Source organism: Pelodiscus sinensis, chromosome 7 (assembly GCF_049634645.1).
Source record: "Pelodiscus sinensis isolate JC-2024 chromosome 7, ASM4963464v1, whole genome shotgun sequence".
Lineage (NCBI taxonomy): Eukaryota > Metazoa > Chordata > Testudines > Trionychidae > Pelodiscus > Pelodiscus sinensis.
In genome coordinates, this window is record NC_134717.1 from 74,033,066 (window position 1) to 74,047,236 (window position 14,171).

General features: G+C 45.6%; 1 protein-coding gene across 6 annotated transcripts in view; it reads left to right on the plus strand.

Moving 5' to 3' along the window:
* The first annotated feature begins 8,013 nt into the window (after window positions 1–8,013).
* Window positions 8,014–14,171, plus strand: part of PARD3B (par-3 family cell polarity regulator beta) — a 604,960-nt gene continuing 598,802 nt past the window's right edge. For 4 of the 6 annotated variants that reach the window (XM_075934324.1, XM_075934322.1, XM_075934323.1 and 1 more), the window contains exon 1: window positions 8,014–8,388. In XM_075934324.1, the coding sequence (XP_075790439.1) occupies window positions 8,269–8,388 (120 nt within the window). In that variant the 5' untranslated portion in view covers window positions 8,014–8,268. The remainder of the gene's footprint in view (window positions 8,389–14,171) is intronic. The other 2 variants (XM_075934321.1, XM_075934327.1) reach the window with 1 other exon arrangement.

Here is a 14,171-nt window from a genome sequence, read left to right on the forward strand (position 1 = left end):
AGTTAGTCTGTGCTCTTGTGTACTAGAATCTCTTCTCTTCAGTCCCTGGGCATCACTAGTTTTGTTGTCTATGTTCCTTCCACACTCTGTACAAACCTCCTGAGGTCTCTTTCAGCCCTAGGATTTTATGATCATCTCTGGATTTTATAATATAGCCCCAAGAAAAAAGGGCCAAGAAAAAAATAAGCAATAACTTACAAAGGAATAAGATAAGAGAAAACAGCCTGTTACAAAGCTGCACCCTCAGTTTTGATGTTTGGCAACTCTTTCACTTTTAAAATAAATATTATTAATGAAAACGAGTACATGGGTATACATTGGCCAAGTTACAGCAAATACAAGGGCTGATGTTACCAGCCAAAAATATGTCTGTAAACTGAACAATTAATGAAACATGTAATGTATAAAATAACCAAGGAAAACAGCAGTAAAAACGGTAAGGTAAATATAATCTGGAAATGACGGATAGACAGTAGGCACAACACAATGGTGCCCTTTTAAAAAGCTCTTTTCTTTATTTTAAAGGCCAGAGTGTGCTTTTAGATATAGCTTTGAGCAAGGGGGTGGAGGGGATGCATAAATGGTATCACCACAGGCATAGTCCCAGGCTGTAAAAACAGAGGTTGGGTGAGACATCACAGTTACTCAAATCAGTGAACAAATATACTACTCAATTCTGCACACACTACAAGCAATGGAACAGCTTTGCTGAGGGAGAATTAGATTTGTCCAGCCTCAGGGTCATGAAGGCATATTACTGTTGAAAACCTGTCATGTGACATAAAGACAACCCGTGGAAATTTTGCAGCTTCTATTTCATGCATGGATTTTTTAACACTACGTTCAACAGACTGCTTTCAGTATCAAGCACAGAGATGAGAGAAACACCAAGGCTATGTCTAGACTGCAAGCCTCTTTCGAAAGAGAGCGTCTAGACTGCACGCGGAACTTTCGAAAAAGCAAGCCGCTTTTTCGAAAGAAAGCACCCAGTGAGCCTGTTTGCTTTCAAGAACGCCGTCTTTCGAAAGAGCACTTTCGAAAGAAGGCGTTCTTCCTCGTGGAATTAGGTTTACCACCGTCGAAAGAAAAGCCGCATTCTTTCGATTTAATTTCGAAAGAACGCGGCTGCAGTCTAGACGCAGGTGAAGTTTTTTCGAAAAAAGGCTACTTTTTTCGAAAAAACCCCTGAGTCTGGACACAGCCCAAGATAGGCCTTAAGTTGAGTCATTCATTTATCTACCCACTAAATGGGAATGGGAAAGAGCTACACTGGCAATCCCGAAAACCAGCAATCCTTTAAAATAAAGAAAAGAGCTTTTTAAAAGGGCACCACTGTGTTGTGCCTACTGTCTATCCGTCATTTCCAGATTATATTTACCTTACAGTTTTTACTGCTGTTTTCCTTTGTTATTTTATACATTACATGTTTCATTAATTGTTCAGTTTACAGACATATTTTTGGCTGGTAACATCAGCCCTTGTATTTGCTGTAACTTGGCCAATGTATACCCATGTATTTGTTTTAATTAATAATATTTATTTTAAAAGTGAAAGAGTTGCCAAACATCAAAACTGAGGGTGCAGCTTTGTAATAGGCTGTTTTCTCTAATGTAATTCCTTTGTAAATTATTGCTTATTTTTTTCTTGGCCCTTTTTTCTTGGGCTGAGAATAGGCTACTTCCAACATAACCCACTAGAATTTTTGGCCCCACATTCCAACAGGATAAAGATTGAACAGCACATATACTGTTGCATATTATCAGTGTACTATGTCAGTTTGCTGGCCTCTGTTACATTGAACTACATGGAGATGAAAGTGATCCCTGAGGGACAGCGCCTATCAAATCCCATGGGATGACACGTAGTTGCCATTAATACAAAATGTTGGAAATTTATATTTGTTCCCTTATCATTTGAATAAGATTAAAATGCTGACAAAATAGACAGAATGGTGCAAACTGTAATCTATAACCAGGACTGAATTAAGACATAGACCAGTGCCCAAAGACCTAGGTTCTGGGGCCATGTGATTATAATAGAATCTTGGTATTCATTTAAAAAAACCCACAAAAACCCTCTCCCCTTCCTTCCCATTGGCTGAGGATGGAAAACATGCAAACATGACTCAGGGACTCAGCTGTAGCTGATACAATATCTGCCTGAATCTGCAGAGAGCCTGAAATAACTGCTCTGAGATGTCTGAATTGCCTCATTCATCTTCCTAAGCTGCTAACTCAAATACCCACTGATTTGGAAGGCCCTGCCAAGACTAATTCAGCATATGACTCTGGGTATGGCAGGAGAAGAGCAGCGTGAACTCAGCCCACTCACCCAAGCAGACAAACCTTGAATGCTGCCGAAAGTACTGGGGGTCATCTTGCTACCACCTGGAGAGAAAGGAGTGGTGCTTCTGATAGGTGGGAGAAGGGACGAAAGAAGGAAACTCTGTTCCTTTGCTTTTGTTTCACTGATGTGTTTCTACTGCCATTCAAGTAGGGGAAAGAGGGCCATGGAGGAGCTCTGTGTTACATTGAACCTAGGCTCATGAATTGCCTTACTCTGGCTCACACTAATCTACCTAGTATTGCCGTTCATATAATACTGTATGTTTCAATCACACACATTTTTAGGTCCAGGACTATCTAGTTATAAAAGGCCAGATTCTCTACTGGCCTACATCCATTGACATTAATGGAATTAGATAACAAAGAATTTGGTCCCAATTGTTCTAAGGATTGCATCACAGGGCGTGTCTAGACTACAGGGTTTTGTCGACAAAAGAGGGCTTTTGTCGACAAAACTATACCTGCATCTACACTACTGCTGTGTTCTGTCGACAGTAAGTCGACAGAACACGGCAGTTTTGTTGACAGCGGTAAACCTCATTCTATGAGGAATAACGCCTTTTTCCGATAGTACTCTGTTGAAGAAAAGGTGCTATTTGATGCAAACTGTGCTTTTTCGAAAGAGAGCATCTAGACTTTTTCGAAAAAGTGGCTTGCTTTGTCGACAGTACTGGTTGTAGTCTAGACACTCTTTTTCGACAGAGGTTTTGTTGACAGTATCTGTCGACAAAGCCTCTGTCGAAAAAGGCAAGCAGTCTAGACGTACTCACAACTATTAACTTGCTTTTCGCAAGGCCGTATTAATGTATTAAAGGTAGCTCATCCACTTTAAATTTGACCCATGTTTAAATTTTGTAATACATTAGCCTTATAAAACTTACCAACTACAGAAATGCTTCCCCAATTATTTTTGAATTCTACTAAAACATGTCTGAAAAAAACAAAATACACTGCAGAAGGATTATTATTTGTTAAAAAGGAAACATGGTGGCCCTAAGAACCTGGAAGGGAGACTGACTTCATTGACTTTTGCTGTCCAAGCTAAGAGAAATGATTCCATTCTAATTAGTTAAAACTCCATCTGCTTAGCTTTAAAAAAACATAAACATCAATGTTCCCTACGTCTATACATTTGTGAAGAGAGAATTTTAATAATATGTCTTTAAAATGCTGGGTTAAAATAACATAACTTAGGCAAAAGGTTAACACCTACTCCCCTGCGCCATAATTACTATCCTGTTCCCTTCTACAGATTTTTGAGCTGGTGGATGTCAAATGTGTATCTGATCCTGTTAATGCTGGTTTGGAATTCTGAAGTGCAACTTGGACGAGTAATTTTTTCCAGGTAATCAATTTCCCCAGTGATCAAGGACTTGGATAATTGTTATAACAATAATCATTCTTGTAAATATTGGGCATGATTGTTCAGGTTCATACATGTTCAACGCTTGCAACACCAGAACTACTATATTTTCAGTGGCTGCTTTAAATGATTTGTTTTGTTTTTTCTAGTTCTAAAATGCAATAGTCTTGTGGCAGACATTCCTAGAGTCAATAGAAAGTTGTGCAAAATCTGCTACTTTCAGTTCACCAGGAATTGAAATCTTTTCTTTGTTATATGCAATATTGTAGCCATGTTGATCCGAGGATATTAGAGAAACAATGGGCGGTAGTTATTATCTTGTAAAGATATTAGCATTACCCCTCCCATGTGGCCTCCTCCTGGCCCGCTGTTCCTGGGGTTGGGGAGGCATGGGCTGGCTCCCGCCCTGCTGTTCTTGGGGACGGGGAGGCTTGGGCCATGTGGCCTCTTCCCTCCCTGCTGCTCTGAGGATGCTGGGGTGTGGTGCTCCTCTCCTCCCCAGGGTGGGGGAGGGGCATGTGTATGTGGCTTCCTTCCTCCCTGCTGCTCCCTGGGGCGGGGAGGCTGGGCCGTGTGTCCTCTTCCTTCCCTACTGCTCCAGGGATACTGGGGCACACACACTCATGCTCTTCTCCTCCCCATGGTGGGGGCCGGGCCTCAGTGGAGGGGGTGCGGCTGTAGGTGGGGCTGGGGGCCTGCGTCTCCCTAGAAACTTCTCAAGTCTTCTCAGATGTTCTCTGTGACAGACGGTGTGACAGAAACCTCTCCTTCTATAACAGCATAGGAAATTACCTCACCTACCTTGTCTCTCTTTTGGTTGTGTCCGTTGCCTGAGTTCGTGTGACTTTACCACCATCACCTCTTCCCAATATTTCACTTTGAGATTCTTTGAACCTCAAAGTCAAATAATTTTGCCCTGGATTCATTGCGATTTCTACCCGATACTGCATTTAGTTTGCCATATTGTTACCCAATCACTTAGTTTTGTGAGATTTTTTTGAAGCCCTTTACAGTCTGCTTTGATCTTAACTATCTTGAGCAGTTTAGTGTCATCTGCAAATTTTTCACCTCACTGTTTACCCCTTACACCAGATCATTTATAAATAGGTTGAATAGGATTGGTCCTAGTACAGACCCTTGGAGGACACCACTAGTTACCTCTATCCATTCTGAAAACTTATCGTTTATTTCTACTCTTTGTTTCCTGTCTTTTAACCAGTTATCAATCTACGAGAGGACATACGCTCTCATCCCATGACAACTAACTTTACTTAAGAGCATTTGATGAGGTACCATGTCAAAGGCTTTATTGAAATCTAAGTACTCTATATCCTCTGGATTCCCCTTGTCCACGTTTGCTGACCCCTCAAAGAACTCTAGTAGATTAGAAAGGCATGATTTCTCTTTACAGAAACCATGTTGACTTTTCCCCAACAAATTATGTTCATCTATGTGTCTGACAATTTTATTCTTTACTATTGTTTACTAATTTGCCCAGTACAGACGTTAGACTTACCAGTCTGTGATTGCCAGAATCACCTCTATAGCTCTTTTTAAATATTGGTGTGACATTAGCAATCTTCCAGTTATTAGGTACAGAAGCTGATTGTAAGGAGAGGTTACAAACCACAGTTAATAGTTCTGCAATTTCACATTGGAGTTCTTTAATTTGACAAAGCTCCTTTCTATTTTCCTCACTAGGATTTAACTTCCACTTTTTAAATGATGCCTTTTTATCTCTCACTGCTTCTTTTACTTGGTTGTTAAGCCACAGCGGCACTTTTTTGGTTTTCTTAATGTGTTTTTGAATTTGGGGTATACATTTAAATTGGACCTCTATTACGGTGATAGAAATGTAGCCGTGTTAGTCTGGGCTGGTTGAAGCAAAATGCAGGACAATGTAGCACTTTAAAGACTAACAAGATGGTTTATTAGGTGATGAGCTTTCGTGGGCCAGACCCACTTCCTCAGATCAAATAGTGGAAGAAACTATTTCGGTGTCTTTGAAAAGTTTCCATGCAGCTTGCAGGGATTTACTTTTGTCCCTGTACCTTTTAATTTCTGCTTAACTAACCTCCTCATTTTTCTGTAATTTCTCTTTCTGAAATTAAATGCCACAGTGTTGAGCTGCTGAGATGTTTTTCCCACCACAGGGATGTTAAATTTTATTACATTATGGTCACTATTTCCAAGTGGTCCAGTTATATTTACCTCTTGGGCCAGATCCTGCACTCCACTTAGGACTAAATCAAGAATTGTCTCTCCCTTTGTGTGTTCCAGAACCAGCTGCTCCAAGAAGCAGTCATTTAAGGTATCAAGAAATTTTATCTCTGTATCCCATCCTGAGGTGATGTGTACCCAGTCAATATTGGGTAGTTGAAATCTCCTACTATTATTTTTTTATTTTGATAGCCTCTTTAATCTCCCTCAGCATTTCATGAAGAAACTGTGCTGGAACAGTTTTATAGTGAGGGTGATAAGAGCCACTGAATCTAACTGTAAACCCTATACAGGCAGTCCCTGGGTTACGTGGATCCGACTTACGTCGGATCCCTACTTAAGAACGGGGTGAGGGAACCCCAAACTAGCTGCGCCCCCCCCAGCAGACCGCCGAGACGCGCCGCTGTGGTCCCGCCGCCCCCGTCCTCCGTGGCGAGAAAAGCCTGGTCTGCTGGGGGGGAGGGGAAGACGCAGCTAGTGCGCCCCCCCCCCCCCCCAGCAGACCAGGCTTTTCTCACTGCTGGTCAGTTTCAGCAGCGGCTGAATCAGGACGCCTGGGGTAGAGCAGCTGGGGGGCTGCCGGGTTGGTCCCACAGCGCCGAGGTGCGGCGCTGCGGGGACCTACCCGGCAGCGCCCCAGCTGCTCTGTCCCAGGCATCCAGATTCAGCCGCTGTTGAAACTGATCAGAGCAGCTGGGGTAGAGCAGCTGGGGTGCTGCCGGGTTGGTCCAGTAGCGCGAGGGTCTGCGCTACCAGACCAACCCAGCAGCACTCCAGCTGCTCTGCCCCAGGCGTGTCCTATTCAGCCGCTGCTGGTCAGTTTCAACAGCGGCTGAATCTGGACGCCTGGGACAGAGCAGCCGGGGTGCTACTGGGTTGGTCCTGCAGCGCTACTGGACCAACCCGGCAGCACCGCAGCTGCTCTGCCCCAGGTGTCCCCAAGTCAGCCGCTGCTGAAACTGACCAGCGGCTGATTCCAGGAAGCCTGGGGCAAAGCAGCTGTGCCTCAGGCTTCCTGTAGTCAGCTGCTGGTCAGTTTCAGCAGCAGCTGAATCGGGGACACCTGGGGTACAACATGTACCAGTTCCAACTTACATACAAATTCAACTTAAGAACAAACCTATAGTCCCTATCTTGTACGTAACCCGGGGACTGCCTGCATATCAGGGCTACTCAACATGCGGCCCACAGGTGGGATCCTTTGAACATGGCCTCCACTGGGAACATGCACCACCACGGCAAGGCATCTGTGTGGGGGTTGTGTAGCTTTGTGAGAGCTGTGCTGTGGGGTGTAGCAGTGTGAGAGCTGTGCGGTGGGGTGTAGCTGTGTGAGAGCTGTGCGGTGGGGGTGTAGTGGTGTGGTGGGGGTGTAGCGGTGGGGTGTAGCGGTGCGGTGTAGCGGTGCGGTGGGGTGTAGCGGTGGGGTGTAGCGGTGGGGTGGGGGTGTAGCAGTGGGGTGTAGCGGTGCGGGGGGGTGTAGCGGTGCGGGGGGGTGTAGTGGTGTGGTGGGGGTGTAGCGGTGCGGGGGGGTGTAGCGGTGCAGTGGGGTGTAGTGGTGTGGTGGGGGTGTAGCGGTGGGGTGTAGTGGTGTGGTGGGGGTGTAGCTGTGCGGGGGGGTGTAGCGGTGCAGTGGGGTGTAGTGGTGTGGTGGGGGTGTAGCGGTGGGGTGTAGTGGTGTGGTGGGGGTGTAGCTGTGCGGGGGGGTGTAGCGGTGCAGTGGGGTGTAGTGGTGTGGTGGGGGTGTAGCGGTGGGGTGTAGTGGTGTGGTGGGGGTGTAGCAGTGCGGTGGGGTGTAGCGGTGGGGTGTAGCTGTGCGGGGGGGTGTAGCGGTGTGGTGGGGGTGTAGCAGTGGGGTGTAGCGGTGTGGGGGGGTGTAGCGGTGCGGTGGGGTGTAGCTGTGCGGGGGGGTGTTGCGGTGCAGTGGGGTGTAGCGGTGCGGGGTGTGCTAGCCGGGAGAGATCGGCACTGGGCACTGGCTTGCCGTGGCGCCAGGCCCTGACCCGACTGCTAAGCCAGTGTCTCGGGGCTGCGGCCCCTTTAAGAGCCGGGCAGGCCCGGCCCGGCGGGAGCGGAGGCACCGCACGAAGTTCCCCTCCCGGCTGTGGGAGCCGCGGCCCGGGCGGGCGGCACCGAGTTCGCGGGGGGCCCGGAGCCGCGCGAGGAGGAGCCGCCCCCCCCCCCCCGCCCGGCCCGGGGCGAAGCTCGCGCCGGGGGCCCGCCCCGTTGTCCCGCGGGGAGGGGCTGCGGGCAGCCGGCCGGGCCCCGCTGGCGCTTCGCTCCCTCGCTCCGGGACAGGCCGGGCCCAGCGCTCCAGCCAAGGCCGGGGGGGCTCGGGGCGGGATGAAAGTGACGGTTTCCTTCGGGAGGACCGGCATCGTGGTGCCCTGTAAGGACGGGCGGCTCCGCGTCCGGGACCTCACCCGGCAGGCCCTGCAGCGATACCTCAGGACCCAGGGCAAGGTAAGAGCCGCGAGCACGCGCGGCCCGGCGCCGGGTTATGAGGTAAAGTAGCTGCCCCTGGGCGCACGGACACTGAGGGGGCTGCAGTCGGAGGGGCAGATGGCTGTGACCGGCCTAGTGACTCTGCGGGTCACAACGAGTTGCCGCTTCTTCCTTTGTACCTAGAAGTTGGGTTCACCAGTTGTTATAGTCAATAATACCCACAAGCCAGCGGTGTGAGCAGCACTGCCAGATAGCTGTCTGTAGGAACAGTTCGCACTAGTTAACTCCCTACCTTACGTACAATGGCTCACCCTCTAAATGTGTCCAGTGTCTAGTGTGTTGTGCACAGTGGCTGTTCTGCAAATATAGAGGCATCGCGATGGTATTACGTGCCTGGGGGCAAAGGCAAAATTTGCACATCTTCCTGCCTGCCGCAGGGCTCCCAACTTGGCACACAGCTGAGCCTGACCCCGGGCACAGGAGCTTGTACCACGTCTTCCCCCATCCCTTCTAGTTTGGGACCAGGCCCCCGCCTGCACTAACCAGCCTGTGGAGATGGAAGAGGGTCGGGCGGCGGAGGAGCAGGCAAGTTGAGGGATGACAGGGAGCAGAGAGGGACTAAATTGGCATGTTGGCTTCCCCACCCCTCCAGCGTGACATCTGGGATCACTATGCACAGGGCTCGACAAATCACTGTTCCTACTCGCCCGTGGTGAGTAGATTTCAGCTGGTCGCTCCGTTGGCCGGCGCTGCGCGCATGCACAGTCCCAGTCTGGTGCATGTGCGGTGCAGGGCTGGCAAGTAGATCTCGCCACGGTTTGTCGAGCCTTGACTATGCAAATATAATTACTTTATCCACAATAAAGTCTATGTAATATGGTAAGAGATTGGCTCAGACCTTGTGATCCTAGGGATATTGCATGAATAGTGATGGCACCATGTTTATCAAGGCTTCTTTAACTGGTTTGGTTGAGATTAAAAGTAGTAGAAATGGCCAGCGAATAATTCCTCTGGTAGTGACCAATAATTTCTGTTCAAAGACCTGATTCTTGTAAACTCTAATTCAGATAAATAGTTTGTTTTTTCATGGAGACGGTTCCCACGAGACTACTGCCATAAGTAAGGGCTTGCAGGATTGGATCTTCAGAAAGTTAACGGATTCAGAGTGCAAAAGGGCAGTCATATCCAGGAGGCTTGGTTACTTCTCTATTGCTGAGTCTGTGACTTTGCCCAAAGTGTATGACTTCTCTGCTTTTTTTTTTTTTTTTTTGCCTCATGTAAAATTAGAATTCTAATATTTACCTCCCCCTCACAAGAGTATTTTGATTATTAATGTATGAAAACTTCTATTGAAGTGCTATGTTTATTATTGTATTTTGATTATTAATGTATGAAAACTTCTATTGAAGTGCTGTTTATTATTGTACAAATTACATATGTTTATTATTGTACAAATCTGTATTAAACATGATAGAGGTTACAGTGACTTCCATGTTTGGCTACGCAAGCACCTGTAGTACTTTGCCTAGTATGTAAAATACTTCCTGATGCAAGATCTCTGTTCTTTCTCTTTCTATACACACTGGTACACCATGTGTATCTAAATATTCACTTGTATGGAAATTAGCAAATATTATTTAGACTGGACTATCAATGGGGATAGCTCAAACTGTCCAAATATACATGAACTTCACATTAATACTGAGACTTTATAATAAACAAAATGACTTTTGGCATAGTTAAACTTTTTTTTAACTCGCTTCAGCTCTCTACTTATGGTGGTGAAGTTTGGACTAAAACGCTGAGTTATCTGAACAGCTAATGAGGAAAGGCTTCAAGGTGTCCTGCAAAACTTGCCTTGTGCTCTCTTCTTGCTGCTTTGTGGTGTTTAAAGACGTCCCAAAAGAAATAAAAAGGAAAAACCCGTATTCTAGAAATGCAGATTCTGCCTAGTCAAGAAGTCTTCCTATGGTGGCTGGAGAATTAATGAAATTACTTAGCTGTTCTTATGTTCTCCATTCTGAATACTTACACTGGATCAAACCAAAAGTCCATGTAGCCCAGTATCCTGTCTTCCAACATTGACCAATGCCAGGTACCCCAGAGGGAATGAACTGGGTGGTTAACTGATCCCTCCCCTGTAACCAATTTCTAGCCTCTGAAAAATAGAGGCTAGGGGCACCATTTCTGCCCACCCTGGCTAATAAGCAGTGATGGACCTATCCTCCATGCATTTTCTAGTTCTTTTTTTGAACCCTGAAGACTGAACAACTGAGAGGGGAAAGGAACTTTTAGCCAGATGGTCAAACTTTTTTTTCTTCTTCAATACCTAACTAGCTAATCAAGTGAGACAGGGTGGATGAGCTGCTATCTTTGTTTGGACTAACGTTTCTGTTGGTGAGAGAGACCAACTTGGAGCTTACACAGAACTCTGTAGTATGAGGCTGCAGCAACATTGTATATAATTAAATAATATTTATTTTACATTCAGTACCTCTGCCTCCTTAGGTTAAGCTGTGAGAACAGACACTGCATTCCTTTGGAATATCTAGAAGGGGACTGCTTCAGTCCATCCGGGCCTGCTGTACTGTGGGCTCCTCCTGCCAGGCCAGGCATCATGGGTGGGGGGGCCTATTTGGCTGGGCTTCTGGTTAACCAGTTATTGGGTAAGCATACTAGTAATGCTGATGCTTACTAGGTAAAAGGTTAACCCTTTACATCGCTACTGTCAAGTTGGGCAATTGGGCTGAGGCAAGGGACAGAAGTACTGTATGTAGTGTTGGGATAGGGGAGGATAAAAATAGACACAGGAGCTGAGTATATCAGGGTTACAGAATGAGAAGTGAATAAATCAGAAAAGAGCCCCCCCTCCCTTTTTTTTTTAAATGAATGTGATAGTTAGTCTTCATAATGTGTAGGTAAGGTTTTCATTCCATGTTGGGGATTCTATTGATATGAACTGACAACTTTTGCATTCACTTTTTTTTTTAATCTTGATACATTGACTTGATGTAATTCCAGTTTTTGATAATGCTGAGGGCAGTGGGATAGTGTTGATACTATAGTACTAGGTATAAGTACACAGAGGAAATCTTAATTTGCACACAACAATAACACAAGCACATATTGCCTTATATTGAAGGTTTATTTGAAATATATTGACTGAGATGATGCAAAAGTCTCTTGGGGTTTGTCAAAAGTATATATCTGACACTGAAACATTTTGCATATTTGCCAGAAGTGTGTTCTCTCTCTTTTTTTTTTTTTTTTTTTTTTTTTTTTTTTAAGGTGGGGGAACCCACCTTAAAATCTAAATGTTCTGACACTTTTTTTTAAAGACGACAAGGAGTCCTGTGGCACCTTATAGACTAACAGGTGTATTGGAGCATAAACTTGCATCTGACAAAGTGGGTCTTTGCCCATGAAAGCTTATGCTCCATGTCACGTTACCAAATTGGAGGGAAGCAGCCAGATCGCTGCTGCACCCCTAGGTGGGGGTATTGGCCCCAGAAATCTGTATGAAAGGGAGCCATGTGGGGTATTGAATGGGAGCTTGTTGTTTTCTGATCCTGTGTACACTGTTTATGTGAGTGTATAATGTCTGTGTGTGTAGATCTGTACTCTGTGTGGAAACTGAAGATTTCCCTGCATGTGGTTAAGCATTGGGCAGGGCCGAGCCTATGGAGCCTGTGGACTTGCTAATTACCTGTGGGACAATGGTTCTCAATGGGCCAAAGACACACCCAAAGAATGGGGGCTGTCCTGAGAGCAGCCAGCAGGGAAGAGAGAGAGGCTGAGGACCAGGTGACCTGCTACATACTAGAAGAGGCCAGGAAGGAGTATAAAGAGGCCATGTGGTCGATGCCATTTTGTTCTCAGCTCAGCACTTCATCCCAGAGGCAGCACTGCAGGGATTGAAGAGCCCGGAAGACCTGTGAACCCATCCTGATCGTAGGATGTGCAATAAGAACTTTTAAACCAGCAGCTGCAACATCTCTGCTAGAGCCTGCATCGAGAACTGGGAGATTCGGTGCATGTAACGTACTGTACTTTAATAACCTTACTCTCATGCTTTTCTTTCCTGTAATAATAAACCTTTAGATATAGATTCTAAAGGATTGGCCCAGCGTGATTTGTGGGTAAGGTCCAGAGGGTAAATTGACCAGGGATCTGTGGCTGGTTTCTTGGAACCGGACAGAACTTGTTCGGGGTAGGTGGGATTGGGTGCTAGGACCCCCCACCTGTGTATAGGCCCGGGGCCATCTGGGGCACGGATATTGCTGGGGTGTCGGAGGGGTTTTGCTCGGGAGGCTTCAGGCAGGCAGCTGAAGCGCTCTGTGAGACTGGTTTGTGGCCTGTTTGGAGAGGTCGCCAGTCAGGGGGACTGTAAAGAGCCCCGGATTTGAGCAATTCGCCCTGAGCGGACGCCCTAAGCTGTGCCCAGACACGGCCCGGTCCACCACACTCCAATACATCTGTTAGTCTATAAGGTGCCACAGGACTCCTTGTCGCTTTTGCAGATCCAGACTAACATGGCTACTCCTCTGATTGTTTTTTAAAGAAGTTTTTTTTTTTTTTTAAATTCTGATAAGTGAATTTTTGTTCCAGGATTTTCATATGTTGGATAAAAGTACTCCAACACTTTAACATAGTCAAAATCTAAATGTTTAGTTTGATCCTGAATAACGATTTCCCTCCACACCCGAATTGCCAGAAATGGAAAATCTGTTATTTGCCTATAATGAGCTAATAGTAACCTGAGTCACTTTTCTGAATCTTTTCCCAGTGATGTGGGAGATTTTATCTTTTTTCAGGGCACAGGGGGAATTCTGGGAAGGTAACTTAGGAACTCACAGCACTTGAGCAATATTAGCCTATGTCTAGACTGTACAATGTTTGTATTACCAGCTGATGTGCTGTGCTCACTTAAGTTTTAGCCAGTTCCTGCTTTGATGTCAGTCAACTTGAGTTAAAAACCCAGTGTACTTACATTTAGAGGTTTTTGCATGTGGAGGGAACTGAAGTTAGGGGCAATGCTTCAATTATGTCTTGTGTTGCCTTCATTGCAAAAGGAACTCCTTATTTAAGGCCGCACATTAAAAATTTAACTATGTATTGCTTTGTCTCTTAAATCAGGCTTTTAATGGTATTTTAACTTGATAAAATACTGAGCTTCTGTTGTCATATGTTCAGTAGAAAGGAACAGCAGTGAGCCTGCAGAATGAAATGACACCTCTTCTTTTAGACAGTGACATTTACTTTATCTCCCTTTGAAATAAAATGTACCGCATTCCTTTAAATTGTCCTCACTTTCATAAAAGAACAGTCAAGCTATATAATAGAAAAGAACCTTGCATGCAGACATGATCATACTCTGTTTGAATGCGTGTCAGTCCTTCAATATAGAAGTTTCAGAGGGGAAGCCGTGTTAGTCTGTAACTGGAAAAAAATGTAAAAAAACAGCGAATAGTCCTGCAGCACCTTAGAGACTAACAAAAAATGTAGATGGTGTCACAAGCTTTCATGAGCACAGCCCATGAAAGTTGTGTCCACAAAAACTCATGATACCATCTACATTTTTTTTGTTAGCCTCTAACAAACCATACCAAAAATACTAATTAATTCCACAAAGGTAAACTCCTTGATTACTGAAACTCCTTGGATTTGAATCAGTAACATAGCGGAGAAGGCAATACAATGGTCACACATTTTGATAAGCAATAGTGATTTATTGACTGACTTTCAGCAGAGTGCTAGTGATACACAAATACTTAGAGCTATGGTGACTAACGGGCTAGCCA